Below are 22,699 nucleotides of genomic sequence, written 5' to 3'. Positions count from 1 at the left end.
TAAACTTGGAAGCAATTATCACTAGTCAAGATTGCCACAGACGCTAGACAAGTAAAAATTAATTTAAGTACTTAAACGCTTGTTTTATTCAACGCTCATACTTATTTCTAACAAATAAACAGGGCTACAGTAGTAATGAGCATTGTCTAGTTAGGCGTTTGTCAAGGGTCAAGGCAAGTTCAAGTCGTATCCAAATGGGGCACATGCATCATATTATTTCATAGATGTCATACATGCAGCGGTAATATCGCCTAAAGGACGACCATAAAGTTAGCGTAGCACACGATGCCGCTCATTGTAATGTGCGGACTTCCTTGCAGCGGAAAATCAACGCGGGCGCGACAGCTAAAGGAGCACTTTAAGCGAACGTGGGTAGTTGAACTTGTCTCCGATGACGAAGGCCTCGCGCGGAACGACGTCTACACAGGTGCTGCTGCCATACAGAATTATTCTGTCGTGTCACTTGACCTAAATGTTTCGGGGTTTCTGTGATCCAGTAACACATTCTGATTTGTGGTATGCCGTCAGCAGAAAGCCTACCATCAGTAAATAAAACATGAAAAACCCGTGTGGTTGCAGATGCGGCGCGGGAGAAGCAGTTGCGGGACCAGCTCAAATCGGACGTGGCGCGGTTAGTGCGGCGCATCTCATGACTAATGAGGCCCGAGTGACCGACTGACATCGCTCTGTGCAGGTTGCTCTCGCGGGACCGCCTGGTGATACTAGATGCGCCCAACTATATCAAAGGTTCGACACAGCGCTACGTTTATAATCATAATAATGTTGACGCAAGCTGGCGTATACCTGCGCAAATAATGCTCGCTGCCCAGTATCCAACTTTGGGAGCTACTAACCTCTGAATCTTCCATGTCATTTCTCTGACCCTAAGGAACAAGGTATGGTCAGCTGTGCCTTGTTTGCTACACAATGACCTCTGGTGACCAAGTGTTGCTCCCAGCAAGTTGATTTTAGTTAGCGGTGTTCTAGGCCTACCTAATTCATTGTGCTACTACGGAGTGCTGTCTGCATCCTCTAGGGTAAATTTTAGCTTGACAATAAAGATGATTAGATTGTCTGCACCTGGTAACACAGTGTGCAGGTGTCGATACCACTTGCATGCAGGGTAAAACTGGCGGAGCGTTGGGCAGCATGTTGCAATCGCCACTGGCATTGCCTGTAATGCTGCAGGCATGCGTTATTGAGGACAGGCACCAATTATCAATCACTTGCTCTTTTCTTTTGCATGAGCAGTGTTGTTGACAAGCAAGTCAACGCCACTCTTCAGGCATACAACTAATCACCAGAACGAGTAGACTGTTTCTGTATAATGTTTAAATACCCCTCGTGTGTAAGGTGTAGGATGTGCGGCGTGAGAAGATTTTTAGCATTGGTGAATGCAGAAGCTATGCACCCAATCAACACTTTCAGTAGAGACTGAGCATTTCGAGTGTCTCAAGCAAAAATATGTTCCTCTGCTTTGCTAGACTGCATTTTCTGGTGCTGGGGCCAGCATGGAAGCATCGGAACAGGTTCATTATATACCACATAACTGCCTCAGTGATGTCCACTTTCAGCTAGTCTGGTATCTGTGTTTGCAGGCTACCGGTACGAGTTGTATTGCCTGGTGCGAGGGGCACGGACAAACCACTGTGTAGTAAGTAGCTTATTTACAGACACCTAAATGAAAATCAAATGGAGAGAAACAAAGTGAAACACTATTGCATTCCAATTTGTGACCTTCGCGTAACCGAACATTAAATTCAAGTTTCCAAGGATATAACATGTACTGGCAGAAACAGTGAAAGTTGTAATATGCATGGGCTGTTCTGTACAGGTGCAAGTGCTGGCTACCCAGGAACAGTGCAAGCAGTGGAATGGGGAGCGGCCTCATGTACTGCAGTATGCACCAGAGGTGTGGGCAAGCACACTACATAGTAGGCCTGGCATCCTGAAATTTGTTTATTTCACTCAGGCTGAATGCCCTGGCTGAACGGCTCGAGCCTCCTGATGCAAACAACCGCTGGGATCGGCCACTTGTTCAGCTGTCCTGGGACACAGATGATGCAGGGGCTGCCAAGGAAGTTGAAAATGCACTGTCTGGCCACCAGCCACTGCCACCCCACCGTTCCACACAGAATGTAAGGACAATGCTGCTTGCCGAAGCTGAGAGCATCACAAGTTATGATCTACTTAAATTTTGCATACACAAAATTATCTGTTGTATCACTTTGAAAAACTACTTGGAACTGCAAGTATGGCATATTTTCCGTTTGCAGGATTTCTACATCAAATTTGGAGTGGCTGTGTCATATATAACATTTTAGCATATTTACAGGCCAAGATGATGGCATTACTCAGTTTCTTGTAAAGTCATGTGTTGCAGTGCCTCCATAGTAACATGTGGCGCAGTTAAACCTTTATATATTCGAACATCAGTGTAACAAAGTTCTCGGTATAACAAAGTATTTAACTTCTTATCCATAGAACACCATGTATTTTTGAACCTCAATACTATAACAAAGTGTGTTTATACACGATTTCAATATAACAAAATTTCACTGCCACCGCAAAGGAATACTGAGACAATAAATGGAAACTTCACATCTGCAAACACAGATTGGTAAATGGCTGATTTACAAGCGGTTGCTTGCTAACACATCTCTCAAATCGCGCCTCGTGTAACCAACAGCGACTACCAGCGGTATCATGTTCCGTATAATGTATAACTGCGATAAGATCCGATTGCGCCCCGTGCACTGTATGCTTTGGTCCGAGTGAAAGCGTGCTAGGGTGAGCCGAGAAGGATAGTGGTTTGATAAGCACTGTCTTCCCGTGTGAGCAAGGGGAGCGAGCGAGCTTGCGGTAATGCGATGAAACGTGCGAGGGGGGGAGGTAGGGAGTGGAGGTCAGGTTAGCATGAGAGTCCTTTTCTAGTGCATACGCAGCCCACATGCCCTGTTTTAGAGGTAATCTGCCACGTGTGCAAAGAGTAGGCGCGGCATCATGTGCACTGTCTTCCTACGCATTTAGTACTGAAGGTTGCGTAATCTCCAGTTTCAAGGACACGTTGATGCGAGAGTCAGAAGAAGCATTCGCTCCCTGTTGCCGGCGCTCTTCATGATAGCGTTGTCCCACTGTGGGCGACACTATCAGCCACGGAGGCAGAGTGGATGCGAAAGCGTGACTGGCGTCGCACTGCCGATGTGAAGATATTGTTCACACGTCATGAAATCATATCTTTCGATGCCGACTCAACAAAAAAATTTTTGTTTCAAACTTTGCCATTTCACATTGCCTGATAATTCGGAAAATTTTGCAGCTCCAGCCATTGGCAAATATATTGATTTGCATAAAAGGTTGAATTTCAATAATTTGGAGGACACTTCAGCTTCGCCTTTAAGAGTGGAACACGATAGCATTCAAAGATCCCTGGCTGCTTATCAGGCTTCCTGGCAACTAAAGCTTTCTTTTTTGTCCAACTTTGCCTCCGCTTGTGGCTGCCGAGGAGGCGAGCACCATCTGGATGATGTTTTGCAAGGAACAAACTGCGGTGCACCGCTGTATGAATTGTAGAAATGCTGAAAAGGGGGTTTCTGTTTGAGTTTCCACGTAAGAGAATTGTTTTCTCGTATATTCAAATTACAATCCGACGCTATCACGTGTGTAGGTTGTGGTTAAATCGTACCTCACGATTTTTCTGACGCATTTCACCTTGAGAAATTGAATTTGTTCACTAATGCCCCTGCGGCACGTGGAGGGCCTGCGTGGTCAAGGTGGCTCAGGATGATTTTTTGGGCTGCGGACGCTCGCGCCGGATTTTCTGCGACACGGAGCCTTTAATGCTATTGCGTTAATATAACAGTTCCAATATAACGAAGGAAATTGCAGACTTTACCTATTTCATTATATCAAAGTTTAACTGTACTATGTACCTGGTACCACATTCACAGCTGTAAATCAGGTGGCTGATTCACAAAAGATGATGGAGCAGAGGTTGATTAGTTGTAAATGTTTGTTTCATTCTAATGAATGATGTGTCATGGTCACATTGTGCAGGCGCCCCTGGTTGCAGACTTGCACGAGCGGGACCAGCTGACACGCAACATAGTGCAGACAATGCTGCAGTCTGCCGACCCAATATCCTTTTGCTACAACTGAAAAGTATTACTGCAAGCAGCTGTGAACTCAATTTCCCACCTTATCTGTGCTTTCAATGTCAAGAACAGTTCATCACGGCTTTTTAAACTGCAGTGCTAATGAGGTGCTGTTATTTCACTTTTTAACATGGGTTTAAAGTGACACCTGAACACCCCATAACAGTAACAGCAGTGCTGATACCAGTGGCGCACCGACGGGGGGGGGGGTGATGTAACCCCCCCCCCCCCTCCCGATGCCGAGTTAACCCCACCTCCCCCCCACGGGTCCAGCCCCACCAGTCCAACGTGTACCTTCAGCGCTCTGTTTACATTGTCATTACTATTCAGGAGGGGGCTTGAGGTCGAATTTTCCTGATTAACAAGAACACTCTATCACTGTCTTCTATTTACTCATTCACTCTTAAATTACTTTGAGTAAAACGCTGAAGAAATAGATATCATCACCATCCTTGGTGTCATTATTATAATTATTAGGCATTTTATTTGCTGTTGGATTCCTCTGGCTAAAGCAAGGAAATTGCATATTGTGCAAAGTGCTTGCTCACCCCCCCCTGGCAGAGATCCTGGGTGCAGTACTGGCTGATACAGTACAACATCAGACATATGCCCTATTAATTACTGAAATGAATAATTGAAAATGTGATTGATTAGGCCTGATGCAACTCATGCGATGCCTGCACCAGCCATGTGCAACAATACCATGGTCTTGATTTCCTTTCTTGCTGATGAGACGGTGCCCGTCGTCCACTCAACTACAGTCGAATTCAGATATATACAATCTGAAGGGGATCACAAAAAAGTTTGATTTACTATAGGTAATTCGATATATAAAATGACAATGTCATACAAAAGTTTTCAAGGGGATTTTACTACTGTATGTTATATACAATAATTCGTTATATAGTATGTGGGTTCGATAATATCCGGGTTCAGCTGTATCCGACCAACCCGTTGATGGTGCCTTTCATATTACCAGGTAACTGTGCCACACTGTCAGAATCGAGAGGGCAAAGGTAGAGACTTCAGCACCATTTCATTCAGCTGTAGTTGCCAGGGTAACTGCTTCCATCTCTATGTGCATATGTGTGAATGTAGGCACAAGCAGATGCAGCCTTAAAGCATTAAAAATTTTTTTGAAGTACATGTTCCTTGTATGGTTTCATAGAATTATGAGGTGATGTATTGAAACAAAAGTGAATAAACTAGTAATAAATTAGGGATCACAGTGGGCTATGGGCTTTAATGTAGAGGGTTCTGCAAATAAATTAGTTTTCACCACCTAAAGTCACATAGGGATAGTGGTGCAAGCTTGAGTCGTTTAATATGCACCTAAATATAAGTATACATGAATGTTTTCATGTTATGCGTACAGGGATGTGGCTGGGAATCGAACCCACTGTTGTATTTTGTTACTCAATGCAGCAAGCCAAATTTCTGCTAAGCCAGGGAATTTGCAACAGTGAAAAATTTGGGAACCGCTTGATAGGTTACATTTACAAAACAAAACAAAAAATGTGAAGTTGTAATTTCATGATGGAAGTGGAACTTCTCTCTGTTTTATTGTCCTTGACTTGCCACCTGCACACCCTGCCACCTGCTGGCCAACTGCACAGGCTGCGACGCCAGTTCTTGGCTTGGAGTGGGACACGGCCCCTGTCCGAACTGCCACAGCTGTTCGACCTGTACGTGCGGAGTGGTGGCGACCAGTGCTAGGCGTCTGCTAACTCCAGTAGTGTGCTGCTGTAAGCAAGGTCCCAGTAGTGCTCCACACCGTGCTTGCGGAAGTGCTCCCTGGCCAGTGACTCTGTTGGGCACACCTTGAACTTGAGCTCGCCAAAGCTCCGTGACTTGACTGTGCCCTGCAGCAACAGCACAACATGTTGGATCCCTTTCATGTGATCAGCTGCGGGTGTTGGGTGCCCTCAATCTGTCATTCCAGGCTGCCCGAGGTGTTGCTTTCAACCAATTAATGTTGGTACATTAAGCATCTCAGGCAGCTCGGAACAGCAAACCGACGAGACCACTTGCCAAAATAAAGCGAACACGAAGCATGTGCAACCTGCACTGTGCTATGGGTTCTGAACTGCAACCAAATATGGCACATTGCAGCCTACGTCACTGCAAGCCTGGGCACTTGGTGACAGAGCATGTTTGATGCACATATTTAAAGTTAAGTTGTAATAAATCAGTTTACAAGAAAGATGAGCAAAGCATTAGCCTCTTTCCAAGTTCCACAGTCACTACACGTATGACCAGGGCCAACTTTGCGCCATGCAGTAATGCTCGTACCGTATACAGTGTAGACCGCTTATAACGCAAGTCGCCGAAGTCGCGAATATCCGCACTATAAGTGGTACCGCACTATATCCAAAGCAACCATTTTCAAGGCCCGCACTTATGCAAAACATGTGCACTGAGCCGCCACGCGTATGCAACAGTCGAGGAATGCAGCTAGAACGGTTGCATTCAATATACAGTCGAATCTCGTTAATTCGAACTAAATCACGTGGCGGCGCCTCCGACCGGCATTGCTCTGGCACCGCCATAGAGTAAAAGCGTAGGAGAGACCCCTCAATATCGCGCACGAACGAAAAAAAGAAAAAAAAAATGCGGCGGAAATTTCACCCTCTCTCAAATGGCAAGGTCGCCGATTCTGCGTTGCGCCGGAACGTGTGTGTACATGCCGACGTCTCAGCCACGATACTATAGCCACGTGTAGAAAATGGCAGTGAACCTTTCTTTCTCCTTTATGCTTCCTCTACTTTCTAGTCACGTGTTGAGCTTGCACGCTGCGGCTACGGCGCAGAGGGAAGCAGCGGCGCTGTCCCAGGCCGGCCAACACCCGCTTCCCGATAACGGCAGAAAACGAAACTTTGGGGAGCTGGCGCCGGGCCGGCTAGAGCGGCGGCGCATGCACGGCGGCGGGCGCACACGATGACAGTCGAAAGTGAGGGAGCCACCGAAGCGGTGGAGTTGCCGAGGCGAAATCCGCTTCCCTGCCGCCCTCCTCCCTTATATTCCACGGTCTCCGCGTGCGCCCTTCGCAGTCATGTGCTAGCGCCGCCCGCTCCTTGAAGTTTCGTTTATTGCCATTATCGTGAAGCGAGCGTTGGCCGGCGTTGGCAGTTTTGTGGCGCTCGCTCGCAGTGATATTTCACGACTCGCACTCAAGATTCTGGTTTCCGCCTCACTGGCTGTTCGTTCGCGCCACGTGCCCTTCTCCTCCACTTCGTCTCTCTTTCTTCCTCGAGCACTCCTTGGGGCGCCCGTTTGAGGGGAGCGTTCGCCGTGTCCACTGACTTCCGTACTCCCAGGCAGTCGCACTGTAACCGGTATTTCGTTTTCCGCAACTGCACTATAAGCGATATGTGTATACATGGAGTGCTATGGGAAAATTAACGGGAGTCTGAAAACACCACACTATACCCGGTCCTGCACTATAAGCGGTTACGTTATAAGTAGTCTATACTGTAATACACAGAACCACTCACTAGGTTTTTCTTGCGGCCACAAGAACAGGAAGTACTAGTAGCCAGGAAAAGATATTTGCACTGCTGAACATGATGTTAGCTTCACAAGAGATGGGTCTCAGTGAGGTAACTGGAAAAATATATCAGCAAGGAATGTGTTCTACTGTACCTAATAATACACAAAGCACTGGAGAGTTTGGTGAACTGTCATCCTAATTTTTCGCTACCTTGATAAACAAGTTCAACATCATCTGTGTCATGTTGAACTTGTAGGCTAAGGTAGCGAAACGTGAGGATGATGCTGTATCTTGTTAACTCCCCACTCCGAAAAAAATTTTCGGCTACGCGACTGATGGCAGACCCCACAGCTAAAAAGGCCATTTCTTGGCCAAGTGAGCGTCAAAGTAATGTATGGATTGGTCCAAAAAGAGTTTGTTTAGGCAAACAAATGCCATTGTGGTAAAACACAGGAACAGAAGACATGCTTCTCTGAAGATGGGAAAAGTAAACCTTTTACAGCTCGGACCACTCATAACTGCTTATAGTGCGGGACCGGCTATATCACAATCTTTTCTGACTCCTATTTACTCTCCCACAGAACTCCATTTATATGCATACCACTTACAGTGCAGCCGTGCAAGATGAAATATTGATTATAATGTGGCTGTCAGAAAATCCCACAGACAAGTGAGGAAATGAGCGCGCTTCTCAACGAGGTGCGTCGGCTGAGGGCAGCGTGACGACGATGAGGAGACGCAGAGCAAATAAACAAGAAATGGAGCAATTAAAAAAAAAAAAATGGGGCAGCAGCGTGTTGCAGGCACACAGGGGTTGCTAAGCAACCGAGAAGCTTTTGTTCCAGCCACTTGTAAGTAATGTGTGCTCCGCATCAAACGCATGTATGTGCATTAGCGCTCTTTGGCTGTGCAGAAAGTAAATAGTTTTTTACAACTTCAACCTGGCAGAAAGATCGTTTCCACAATTTTATTGTATGTTGCACGGGTGGCATGTGCAACAGTGAAATGCTGGCAACTTCCTTGGCCGTTGCCACGTTTTTCAATATAACCCATGCGAATCAGTCTGAAAAATTGAACAAGGCAACATACAGTGTCCGTAATTTCGCTTGCCGTTCTACATCAGTTCTGTAGAGTTAATGGTGCAGTTTGAATAATCGAGCAAGTCTGAAAAATGAGTCGCCGAATTGCCTTCGATTGCGCTTTTTTTCTTTTTTTTGCTGTGCCAACTTGTCTGCTTCATGCGAAGACTGCGGGTTCTCAGACGTTACCTTTCAACGTTCGTAAATTTAAACTTGATACAAACACCCCGGTCGCATGCTTTGTTTCGCAAATACACACGGCTGCTTAGTCTACATGTTTTGCACGTGTGCAGCTTTTGAAAAATGTTGTTTTGATTATAGTGCAGTGCCACTTATAGTGCAGATATTAACCACTCCAGCAACTTACGATACAAGCGGTTGACAGTGTAGTACCATCATACAGCATGTCCCTGAATGCGTGCTTAACATTTTACGCGCTTAACAACCTACTTGCACATTATCATGAACTATCCTTTTTTTCTTGCGTGAAAGGTGTCTATATACAGTCGAACCCACCTTATAACAATATTCAAGTGCCACAAAAATTCCAATGTTATAACCAATAATTGCTATAAGCGTCTTGCATGAAAAAAAAAATCAAAATAGGGGGATGGCAGAGCTGTCGTGAAAAAACTTCCTCCATCTGGCTGCCGATTGTGTTGACTCGTTTAACTATTTAGCTATGCTTCCTGCGCACTCCGACCGCGTGTAACAAGCTGCGGCTGTCAGTATTCAAGAATGGCACTGCTATAACAAGTGCAAAGCGGAGTTACGGGTGGCTTGTGACATGCGAGCTCCGCCAAGACATCGCTATAGTGGCCTCAAAAGGGGCCGCTTAAAAAATGCGAGAAGGTTGCCGTGGCAGCCTCTCCGCTTGAGAAGTCCAGAAGAAATGCGGGGGCGAGATCGCCACAAGCATCTTGCCACGTACTTCTCACTCGCTTGCACGAGAAAACCCCATGTCTGTCAGCTTTGCTTGCTTTACGCAAAGCTTGCCAACATCTTTACCTCGCGAAGGTCCCTCGTGAAAACGAAGCCCCGGAGGGACTGAATCATCTGCAGGGCCTCCTGCGAGGTTAACGTTGAGGCCTTACCACGTCATCGCTGTCGTCGTCACCGTCGCTATCCGATGCAAGCACATTTGCAACGATCACCTCATCGGTTAGAAGCACTTCGTTTCCAAATCTATAGCAGCGCACCTTCTTTTAAACGGTAACCTCGTGCATTGCCGAAGATCAGCAGGCGGATCGACCATCTTCTGTTTCGTCGGCGAGTCAAACGAGGCTGAGAAACTACGCGGCCCGGAACGACTTCGACACAACCAACAAAGACGAGGAAGAGTGACTCAATCTGTCGGCAGAATGAAGGGCCAGCAAGCAATCTGAAAGCAGCGCCCCGCGCTATCAGCGCAGTTGGCACGATCCATTCGTGTTTCCGAGGAGTGGAAGGGCAACGGGAGAGAGGCGCACAAGGCTGGCGATGCGGAGAAGGCTGAAAAATAGCACACGAAGGCTCGAATTTTCTTTTCTTTCAAAGATTTCGCATTCCATTTCCTTTCAGCACAGACACGCAGTAGCCAGACTTCTTTGTCATAACCGATAATGCGGCATGGGGTCATTGTAGTAATCGGGTTATTTCACTATAGAAAACATACAAAAGTTGACGGTGCAGCAGCTTCTCATTGTTATAACAGATATATTGTTAAAACCGGTATAGTTATAAGTGGTTTCAACTGTATTTATAAAAGAGTTACGGGGTACCACTTTCACAGATTTGTTACAAAAGGGACTCTCGTGTACTGGGCGGAGATCTAAAGGCTCCCTTCTGGGGCAAAGACAGCTGTACAATGAACCATTTCAAAACACTTACCTCCCAGACAAGTTGGCACTGGTTCCTCTCTGTTTTTTCACCTTCTGAAAAATAAATCAGTAACATCCAACTTTAGTACACAACACCAAGTTATGTTCAAACATGTAAAAGCATGGTGAAAACCATAGCTTCCCATGGTTGCATCATGTCGACAAGAGGAGGAATGTTACTATCAAACCCCTTCAATGTTGTGCCAACTTTTAAGCAAAAATGCAGTGAAACACTGGTCCACTTTTTTATAACTTTCTTTATTGTTCTCTCTTTTAAAAGAAATCAGCGATATGAACACCTTACAGGCTTTTATAGCACCCCTATAATCAAAAACGTGCGAGTCTCTCAAGATGTGTACCACCATGTCAGACAATCTGGAGTCGTCTTGCTAACTTACATTAGAAAAAGAAAACCTAGAAGGAAGGATTAACAGATTACGCTATTATTATTAGAGTTTGCATCAGAATTCTCCTAAAAAAGAAAATGTTTGTACAGGCACACATGTCCAACAAAGGCCCAAAGGGGACTTGTTCTTTTTCTTGGTGTTTTCATTTTGCATAGCACAGCTCCTGTAATTTTACACCTGTGTTGCATCATACAGCTGGAGTCAAGGCACAATGATAAAGAATGACATCAGACAAAGAGACACATGGTATATATACCTTTTTCACGAACAGGATACGGTTTAAAAAGTCTACAGTACATTATGCCAAATTTTTTTAATTTCTTGAACAGCAAGGGTATTAATATTAACACTGATACAGTGACAAGGAAAGTGTGGAAAGAATATTTAATTAGAAATGCCATGTAGTACCGCTGAATGCACTCATTCTTTTCAGTAAAGTTCCTCCCTTTTTGTGTAAGGGGGGGGGGGGGGGGGGGGGGTTGTGTGTACATTTTTTTTTAATATTTGGCATATTTTTTATATATGCTGGTATTTTTCTTTCACACTTTGCTGAATCTTATTTTTACAGTGTTTACAGATTTTTTTTTTTTGTATGCACATGTATATTATTTCACTCTATGGATGCGCACCTTTTCTTTACTATCTTTATCATTATTTCTTTTACATGAACATGTATTGTTACCTCGCACTGTTTGCTGTCAAAACTGCTTTAAAATATTAGGGTCACGAATCCTGTCAAGCTGCTATTTGAGCAGCTTTTAATTCCTGTCCTTGCATCTTTTTCACTGTTCATTGCATTTGTTTTTGTGTAACTGCTATCATTGTATGAATATTGCATCATTGTATTTTAACATATCACTGTGTGAAAAAGAATGCTCAATAAATGAAATGAAAATGAAAAAAAAAATTCACAAAATACCAGTAAATGTTTTTTTTTTTTGCCAACTTTCCTTCGCGCGCACGTGCGTGCGTGTGTGTGTGTGTGTGAACGTGCGTGTGTGCCTTTATTTCCTTCACATGCGTATGCAATGAATTTGGTGAACCACTGAGTTTAGTGCTGCATGCAAACTACACTTTTCTGTGAATCCCGCACCCCATTAACTTTTGGTGCCACCAGTACATAATTGTGTATGCTTACCATTACAATTTTCCACGCTCTTCATTACAGCAAATTGGTGCAGTAGGAGCAGAAGAAGCTTACCTCCCTGTATGGTGTCTTCAGACCACTTGATACGGCTGAGCATTAGGCGACGGTACTTGCTTTGTTGCCGAGGGCCCCCCTCGACCACCACAATGTTTACATTGCGGTACAGGACCACGCAGCCTGTCAGGAACAACTGCTTGGCATTCATTTCCACCTTGAACTTCTTCGCAGGATTCATCAGGCTTAGCACCCTGCATAAACAGTCATGGGAGTTCCTGTACCCGATTACTAGAAAATGATGGGCACTACGTTGAGAGATAGAGCAGCGTGGGTAAAGGATAAAATGAACACAGATGAGATTAGGGAAATAAGAAGGACTGGGCATGTCATGTAATGTCTAATCAATGGTACCATAATGGGTGCCAAGTTAAGAGAAACACATTTAAAGGCGAGTTCAGTTCGGTTGGCACAGGACAGGAATGGTGGAGATCTGTAGAGAACTGGTAGCAATCTGTAGGATCAGTGTCCTGCAGAGAACTTCAACAGGCTGGTGAATGATGATGATGATGATGATTGCATATGATAAATACAACAGAGTCCTTCCATGCTTTTCTGGTCACGAAACTGCCGCCTCAGTTTCATATAGAGCCAGCGCCCGCCGCTAGAGGCGCAACCGTGCATGGGAGGGCATGCGAACGCCGCTACCGCTGTGGTTGTGTGTGGGGCAGCCTCGGTATTCTAGCTTTTTCAACTTCCACAACCGTCGGTTTACTTTGACGTAACTATTTTTAACATTCCACATGGTTAAATAACTGCCTGATTGCGTCTTCTGCCATGATATGAGCGCCCGGGACGAAAAAAAAGCCGCTCATAACATGGAGCTCGCGGCGGTCTCGGACCAAAAAAAAAAAAAATTCTGTCATTTTGAGCCAGAACCGCGATACGATTATGAGGCACGCCGTAGTGGGGGACTCAGGATTAATTTTGACCACCTGGGATCCTTTAAAATGCACCTAAATTTAAATAAACGGGTGTTTTGCATTTCGCCCCCGTCGAAATGCGTCTGCTGTGCACGGCCGGGCGGTCTCGGTCCATATTTCTTCGTCATAGCCGTTCGCCTCAACACTTCGGTAGGCTCCGCTGTTTAATATTTGCCTGAAATTAGACACCGCGCATTCGCACAAAGCGCCAGTGGTCCCACTTATCACCAGATGCAAACATATGGGCTGTTGCACCCCCTCTCACCCGTGAGTAAGCGCCAACTCTCCTTTGCGCATACGCCGGATTGTTCACCGAGCACAGCTGTTCACTTTCTGTTAAACTGTGGGCAGTATCTTATCCGGAGATCAAAAGTGTGAAATTGTTATTGCAAAAGGCTGCTTCTGTAGAATACTTAATGACAATGAAAAGGAAATTGAGCTGCTCCGTGCGCTTCAGATTTCTCTGCAAAACGATGCTATTTCTGAATGAGATTTAGGTAGGATAAATGCAAGACAAAATTCACTACTAAATGTCTTCGGTGCGGCTTTTAGCAACGGATTAAGGCGAACGTGAAGTGTCAGGACCTGCACAGTTGAAACTAGCTGTATTGTAATTAGGCAATTGCCTTAGGAAGCAGTCTTTTAGAAGCGTCAGTAAGCCCAGCACTTATTCAAGCTGCTCGTGGTTTTGACGCAGAAACGATGAGAATAGGTATTTTGGTTCTTAATGCGCAACTATTTATAGGATGTTAAAAGATTGTAATCACCGGTCCTGATATTCTTATCATGGTCGAAAAATAAAAAAGAACTGCTTTATAATTCGATTAAGAAAAGAAATAAAACGTGTTGGTGAAAAAACAACATACAAGCATGATCATTTATTTATCATGTAAAATAAGTGGAGCGAAATACAAACAGCACAAAGAGGTGTCCGGTCATGAATGTTCCACCATTCACAATGCAAGAAGTTGTTAAAAGCACTGGTATAATAAGCATAAAGATATAATAATATGATATATAAGCATAAAGAAAAAAACATCAAACGTGAGATATATGTATTAAGGGGCAGGAAACAAACACCAGCAAACGAATGGCAATAAATGCACAATGCATCAGATTGTTTCTATAAACAAGTGTAAAGCATAGGCATTTCATAACACATGGCAAAACAACTCTCAAGCGAACACAAGTAGCCACATCCCAAATACAGCAATTTAAAAAAATGGCTGGTTAGAGATACCACCATTCCACTTCTTCAGCTGTTACTTAAACATGCACAGACAACTTGCTCAACAAATCATAATGCAAATATAGCTAACAACAGTGCGCTAATAAGCTCCTTACTTATAGCTGCTTATACACTTAAAAGTACATGCAATTGAAGAATTGTAGCCCATCAATAGCCTAAAGGACAATGGAAAATAAAACAATGCATATTATTCTGTTAACATTTGCATTTAAAGGAATTCTAATGTTATACATGTCATAGATTGTCGTGGTGAAGGCGCTATTATTGTGATGTGAACTACGCTACACTAGCATAACACAAATTGAGGTTGCAACAAATCATGAAACAAAGGGGTTTATCATCAATGCCTTCATCAGACCTTGCAACACCCTTGTTCTCCTTCATCAGCATTGCAATTTTTTGTAAGTGGTCGCCTTTACACGATAATCGTGATTCATACTGCGCCCCTTTAACTGGTACCCCTTCAACTGGTTGGTTTCCTACCACCCCCTGCTGGACATGAAGTTCGTGCCTTTGCTTGCATCTGCTTGTTTTTTTTTTTTTTTTTCTCTTGTGAAAAAATGCAAGCGGGTCTTAAGAAAAAACTGAACTACTTCTGCAGTTGTGCTTACGAAGTGCGATTTGCAGCCGACAGCAGCTGTAGCAGTACGACTGTCCATCAAAACATTCTCCACAATATTCATGTATACATCACAACTGGCAGTTTTGTCAAGTGTGTACACTTCCAAATGATCTTCCACAATTTGGAGGAGAGCGACTAGCTGGCTGGAGGGCACTTGTAGACGATGTCGGGTAGAAGATGTCGGAGGCGTCGAAATGTTTCGCGCACACACGCGTATACTTCGATTCGAAGTTAAAACCGCCACCTTCCTGCCGCGGTATGGCCCGCTTCCATTTCTCGCGCTGCTCCTTGTCAATAGGCAAACGGAACAACGACACCTTTCGGGTCGTGCCCTTGTAGCCGGAACGGCAACCCGGCACGCAACACGTGTTCGGCATCGTTGTCCCACCCCGCCACTTCAACTAAACAGTCCAGCACTCGAAAAATAGCGCAGCACATGCACAGAACGCACCCGATCACTCAGCTCGCCTCGCACTGCGCAAGCGTTTCGGTACGCGAACGATGCCCTCCGGTGCGCAGTGGCGCCGCGTCGCGGCAGCTTTGGGCAGCGTATGAACCTCTCCCATAGCGTGACGGCGGAGTTTCGTGACCAGAAAAACATGGAAGGACTCTGGTTAAACGTAGCTGTTATGGGCCAGTGGTTAGAACAACCCGTTAGCAAAGGAAAAGTCGCGAGTTTGAAGCCCCACCGGAGCCAATGGCAGTCTGTGGGATGAAAAAGAAATGGTAAGAGAAGAATACAGCAGGACGTCTTTGAGAACACTTTCGCTCACTTTCGTTGCCGGTGCTATGACACTTGCTAAGCATTAGGTAACACAGATGGCGAACAACACGTTATAACAGTGTTGGTAAACATGTACATGCATTAGGAAAACATATGCTGCAGAGTCAACAGGACCTAAGGAATGCAGCTATAGTTCCACCGCGGTTGGCCTACTTGTCGGGCAGCGATTTTGCCAGGCTTTTCTAGCTGCACTAACGGCTTCCTTCCATCTCGCTATCCTGTAAGCTTAACTCGTGGTATATGCATCCTCTTCCTCTTAACTTTGTCATCATTAGCGCCGTCTTTCTAACCCTACTCAATGAAGTGATAAATAGTCGCTGAATCAGACTTCTGCTTCTTTGTTAAAATGACTATTTCTTTTCCAACATGCCCAGTGCGTTTCTACAACTGACTTAGCTCCTTCGGGCGCGTGTCAGCGCTAATGATTCTTGGCGCATTGTAAGTTACTGTGAGTGATGAAATAATTGCATTGGGAGTATGAGAGATACCAACTTTATTTACAAACGACTCTTTGCCCGAGCCGTAGGCGCTGCATGGTAACATGTTACCATGTAGCGCTTTAGAAATTTTAAGTGTGGGTCAGCCAGACATCGGATGCTGGATATATGTATGATAATTGTTATTTGATTTATGTAAAAAGCAATAAAGAAAACAAGATAAAGAATATTAGCATAATCAGCAGAACGGAAATGTAAAATTTAAGAGCTATACCATTTGATTCGCATGGTAACCACGCTGCAGAATTTTTTCTCTGTATAAGGTACACTGAAGCCAATAGGTCGACGCATGGACGTCCGTTATGTTCCGCTAAGAATCTTGCGTTGGTGCCGACATTTTTTATACATGGCAGTTATTCATGCCGAATTTATTTTAGAATACGCGAAGACTTCGCCCTTGATTTTGATTTTTTTTTCTAAACTGCCCTGTCTTTGTCTCACCTGTTGACGAGTTTCTTAACCGCCCGAGCAACTGTTTTCTGTCGGCAATGCCGGAGTTCAACTCGACAAATCCACAGCTGGTCGACACCTGACGATGATATAAATATGTCTTTTTTTTATGTGCGACAAATCAGAAATCAAAGCAAGCGAGTGGCTGCCACATCACAATGCGATGTTTTAAAGCTGTTATTTGTTTCTGCTTTCAAAGTCCCTTGATTGGTTTTGTTTTTACAGTGCAGACATACAATACGGATGCAACTGGAGGCGTAAGAAGGTCTGCGTGCGTTTTAGGAAGCTTTCACTTGCGTTTAGGTTTTCCATTTCAAGTTGTTATTTTCGCTCTGTACTAGCGTTTCGCGATACGCAGCCTTTGTTGTATCTGAGCTCTCCCTCTCTAAAAAAATATCATAGCGTCATAATGATGACGTTCAACACAACCCGACGCCTCTTAACGTAGCTCCATTCGCATCTTGAAAAGAAATATAGATTTGCTGTTCGAGAAGGCGTCCACAAGCATGTGCATATAAAACAAGTGCAGTTGGCTGCCGCGATGTTGGGCTGGGGTGTCAAGAGTTGCCTGGGCTGCCGATTCGTAAGGTAAGTGCAGATAAAAATAGGATAAGGATTAATGGAGGCATACATAATTTCGAAAATGTGATTAGCACGTGGAAAACCTGAAATGACAGCGCCAGTAGCATTAACTGTTCAAATGGCACAACTCAAAACATTCATGTCGAACAGTATATAGCCTCCATGAACAGGATCACTGAAAGAAAAAAAAAGCTTAAACAGCTGAGCGTACATGAATGGAATACAGCACGTTCAGCGTTTCGCGTGTTCACCGCGATCCAGCGGCTTTCTCAAACGCTTTCGTTCAGCGTGGAACCTTGGCAACTGCTCTTTTATTTTATTCACGATTTGCTACGTTTCTCGCGTAAGTTCATTTTTTGAAAAGCTTAACAAAGATACAGGGACAGGCAAAAGTTCGAATAGCACAGCAGCAGAAATTGAAAGCAAAGGCTGCATTCTGGAACCTATGAATCAAATCAGGACTTATATTTGCATCCATCCCAGCGGATCTCTCAATTTGAAGAAATATCGTTGTCTTTTGTTTGTTTTTTCATAGCCTCCCCTACATGGCCAGAAAAACGTTTGCTCGTGTACGAAAAGCCCTATACGAAAACCATTGTACGAAAAGCTGAAAATTCAACGTTGTAGGAAAGAAAACAGATAAATTTATTATCGAGCATCCTTTCACACCTCTGGATTCCTCCGCGCTTCACCTTTCGACAACTGAGACGTCTGGGCCTGCCTGTTAAAATGTCGGTCACTCCGCAGTGTATGGCGTGCAATTCCCTGTTCCGTTGATTCTTGTTTTCACTCTGTTAACAGGACTACGCAGAAGAGACAACAAGTTTTGCTAGGCAACCCTCCCGTAGAAAATGATCAAGCCACTGTTCGCAAGCAGCCTTCATGCTACTAATAGCAGCCGGTGAGTATATACAACCCTCGACGAAAATGTGCCACAAACGAAGTTTCATGTGAACCTTAGCTTTAGTGCCAGTGTGGGTCGACGAGAAAGACACTGCATTCAGAAAAAATTTTCCCTTACAATTTTTATTGTGAGCTGATTTTTCGTCTACGACATTAATAGTGTGATACGTTAACAACCGCGCCTAAACCAGCATGAATGTTAGCCTAATATAACGTTTGAAACGAGGAGTGTGCGGATTAAATTGTCGACGATGAAAAGTGCTATTGTGTTCATTTCATGGTTTTATTAATGGGAACATCTACACGTTAAGCCTCGGTGCAAGAAAAGCCCGTAGTTGTGTCGACTGAGAGCCGTCAACAAGTTCTAATGCGATTAGCATTCTTAGCATACTTTACACACTTTTCGGGATGCTTCTGTCTTTGTTTCTGTGCCTCTAACCTTTTTCCTGCCAACTTGGGTCTCTGTCAATGTGTCACTGAGTATGTACCACTGGATATGTGCCGCTTCTAAATGTCAAAAAACCAACAAAAAAAACAATCCTTAAAGTTCCTCGGGTACTGGGCGGAATCGAACCAGCGTAATATATTTTTAGGCAGTCCTGTCTGAATATATATATATATATATATATATATATATATATTCATAAACGTGCGACTCGCGAACTTCGCGGCGGCCCCACTAGTTGGCGCAGCATATTAAGAGTGAAGCGCGAGAAAAAGATCTTGGATACATATGTGTACGCCTCATACATGACACCTTTTTTGGCGATGGCAATACTGTGTTTCGCTACATTGATACAATGCTAACCACATTAACGTCGACATTCAACGTGAGATCGGTTCTGCCGGAATTTTGTTACTGTTTCAGGAATGATTATTTAGAGCCTTCGCCCGTTTTGCCGAACAACCGGCACGTGGGTAATTCTGCCAGTAGGGTGAATTGCTCAACGAGCTGCTTCAGATGCTTTAACGTATTGAAAATGCATCGACTATGAAAGGCAAAAGTCGCGTATGCTATTACCTTTTTTTTTCAATTTCCATCTAGGGATGGCTTTTGCGGCTCCACAAACACCTTCAGCAGCCGTAGCCTTGGATGCGCTTCAGCACATGAACTTGTTCGCTACTACGCCAATTAAAACAGGTGAACAACTTTTTGTAGAAGCCGTATGTTTAGTCGAATAAGTGACGCGACGTATGGCCCTTACCGTTCTTGCGAACGTAGCCCCAATCGCGTAAAGCGCAAAGGAAGGAAGTTAATCGTTATATATATATATATATATATATATATATATATATATACATAACCACCGACGTGAAGCTTTCGCAGCAGCATGCTCGTAGGTAACAGATAATGTGGTTGTTTGCCTGTCGTTGGGCTTGTGCTGCAGTTGTTTTCGTATTCCGGAGTTCAACTGAACATTTCGGCAGGTACCTGGCTTAAAACCAAATTTACCGTTCAGAAATCTTTGTGTTGCCGTCGTTTCATTTCTTGCCCGTAGCCGTAAGGGCTGCGTCCACTATGGCCTAATATCTAGGTCTAATTTTTAAGTATGATTTTTTTAAACTTGACTTCAATATTTCTATATTTATGACATCTTAAAATGACCTTTTATTAGCATGACGAACGTAAGTGTCATTGAGCTGCTCCAATTACGCGGAAGAAATGCAATAAGAACGCGACCGTAGAAAAGTGAGCTCGAACACAAGAAGCTTTTATACGCGTACAATGTATATGAGCCGCAGATTTACAGTGATTCCTAAACGCACCGCTGTAGAGACAAAATAGATTTTTTGAATTGTTTTCTTCAGAAACAGACTATTAGAGACGGTATAAATTTCAAAAAAGAATTATTAAATTTGGGGGTTTGACGGACCGAAACCACTATCTCATTTTGAGGCACGCCATAGTGGGGGACTCCAGATTCATTTTGACCACCTGGGGTTCTTAAACATGAACCCAATGCGCGTTCACGAGCGTTTTTTGCATTCCGTCCCCATCGGAATGCGGCTGCCACGACCGGGATCGAACCCGCGACCTCGAGCTCAGCAGCGTAATGTCATAGACACTAAGCTACCGCAGCGGATTGGTGAAGGCAGGCATAATCAAACATGCAAAAATAACTCATTAACTTTCAGTGACCAAATATCCTGTGAGTAACTTTTGTTTCTAGTTTGCGACACATGTTTCAAGTGCGGAATTGAAGCCACTCAATGCGGAAGGCATGACGGTTTGGTAGAATTGCTGAGACCAGCACGAGTGTCGAGACATGCGTGGCTCCTGATCTGCCACGGAATATTCCACGTAGTTTCACATACAGAAAAAAAAACTTTGGTGAGCCACATGCATTGCAGCATCAAGCAAATTTTGTACAAAAGATATCGTATTTGTAAATGACAGCGGCACCGATTACTGATAAAAATATAGTCAGCGATTTCACTACAAGGACTTAGAAGCAGTCTTTCATCGGCTAGTCGGTTTCGTAATTGAAGCAAAAGTAAACTACGTCCGGTCTTATTTTCCGCGCTCGTTTCAAACTACTTTTTTCGCCATAATAACGCTGCACTCGTGAAATTTCTGCACTAGCAGCCACAAAGAAAGAATGCCATTGACTTCTTCTATTACTCGGAATACAGCTTCGCTGCACGGTAGCTTTTCTGACAAACATTTACGACAGGGCGTGTCTTTTCAACGACTTCCAAGTGCCGCCCCGGATGTCACAATTAAACATGGCCCGTATTCACCGAAACAAAGTTCTTGCACTAGAACTGTTCGTAAGGACAGGAGCCAGCCAATCGCGGTGTATGTCAGGGATACTATTAGCGATTGAAAGTATCTGGCCACCGACCAATGGAAAACAGCAGTTACGAACGAAAAGCATTCCTAATTCCGCACCAACGCCCCTGTTCTTAAAAAAAATCCTAACGCTAAAAATGTGCTGAAGAGCAGATGCGAGCCAATCGTGATGTTTGACATTAGCGAAGGCGGCAAGTGGCCATTGTTGAAAATCAGTTAAACGGAAACTGCGACATCGGCCCCAGAACCTTAAAGATACAAGAAACGATTATGCGCTGGTACGCTCGATGTAAGCACCTGCACTTGATCGACATACAAAAGAAGGGCACATCACCAACGCAAAAGAGTAGTGCTAGGCAGAGAAGGGTATTTCTAAAATATGAAAAAAGGAAAAAAAAACGAGCGCAGTAATACTTGTCAGCGCCTGCACACTTTTTTCTGCGCACGCCTACGTTGTTCCCGTGTTCCTTAAGTGACGGAACTCGTCAATCCCGTCGTGGGCTGACTGCGCAGGCGTGTGGAAGCAGGGCGAGCCGTTCTTCCCATTCCTGCCATTCAATCCAGCCGTTGGATTTGTCCTGGGCGGCAAGAAAGGAGTCCTCTTCACCAAGCTGCCCGACGGACAGATCCAGTCAAAGAAGGCCTTCTCCTATTCTTCACGCAGCCAGAAACTCCCGGGCGGTATTGTTCTGTAGAAATAAACACATAACCGGAGGGCTGGTTCACGGCTCGCTCATTATTTATTTATTTATTTATTTATTTCTATATGCAGTATTTACTAATTTATTTACTTATTTATTTATTTAATTTACTATCTTGAACGCCTGAAGTCTTTAAACTCGTTGAAGTACACGTATCTTATAGGCGGGTTTAGTGCATACAATAATCTGTAATGACGGGTGAAAATGAGGGAGCGTTGAGAATGGCGGCTACGGAGGTGGGCAAACCATTCCATTCATTAGGTGTCTTCAGGATGAATGAGCCTAAAAGCAAATTCGTGTGACAAAAATGGACGTCAGCTCACTGACAGTGATTAGCACGAGATGACACGTCACTGTGCGCACTAAGTGTGTTAAATTGGAAAAAATTATCTTACAGAACAAGGATAAACGGGACATTCTCCTGCGCAGAGAATAGTTAAAAAGAGCCAAAGTTTCTTTTTTTTGTGATTGGCGCGTAAGTCAGTGAGATTACCGTCCTGCTCGTGACACTACTCGGGCCAATTGGCCGACGCTTACCTCTATGGAACTGTCGGACGTCACAATTAAGCTCGATCTTTAATTGCGGCCTTTCGCAATGTCTTTGTCTTATCTTTCCGGAAGAATAGGCTGTAAAACTATGATGAACATTTAAAGCGAAGCTTTTTATGAGAACCCTTCCGGACTTTGCTAACCCTGGATGCTGCTGGGTGGCGCTACTGCACCGCTGCTATCTGGCCGAATAGGTCACGCAAAGGTCAGCTCTCATTTAACGAATCGGCTTATATGTAGCCCCATCTGTGCTACCCCTACAGATGTGACGGTGGCCGGTTCTGTTCTTGGCGGAATTACACAGCGAAACAACAAACGGCACTGGAGGAAGTGCAGTAGTCATCTGGGCGATGAAAATATGTCGTGCTGAAGAGTTGGCCGATCCCGGAAACATCCGATGTCGCGTGATCACGTGAATCGCGTGCTGATGCTTTTTGCTTCTTGCTCATTGCCAG

The 22,699-nt window shown here is 44.4% G+C and overlaps 2 protein-coding genes across 2 annotated transcripts in view; both read left to right on the top strand.

Annotated features, from left to right (window-relative positions):
- Positions 1 to 22,699, top strand: part of LOC119456040 (riboflavin kinase) — a 56,721-nt gene that overhangs the window by 29,307 nt on the left and 4,715 nt on the right. The window lies entirely within an intron of this gene.
- On the top strand, positions 184 to 6,215 carry LOC119456034 (protein KTI12 homolog). The gene is made up of 8 exons (XM_049669514.1): positions 184 to 427; positions 580 to 631; positions 695 to 747; positions 1,599 to 1,654; positions 1,835 to 1,914; positions 1,973 to 2,138; positions 4,057 to 4,138; positions 5,743 to 6,215. The coding sequence occupies exons 1-8, from the start codon at positions 286 to 288 to the stop codon at positions 5,868 to 5,870; spliced, it is 759 nt and encodes a 252-aa protein (XP_049525471.1). The 5' UTR covers positions 184 to 285; the 3' UTR covers positions 5,871 to 6,215.

This window comes from Dermacentor silvarum, chromosome 6, assembly GCF_013339745.2.
Source record: "Dermacentor silvarum isolate Dsil-2018 chromosome 6, BIME_Dsil_1.4, whole genome shotgun sequence".
In the NCBI taxonomy this organism is placed as follows: Eukaryota; Metazoa; Arthropoda; class Arachnida; order Ixodida; family Ixodidae; genus Dermacentor; species Dermacentor silvarum.
This window is presented reverse-complemented; position numbering and strand designations above follow the sequence as displayed.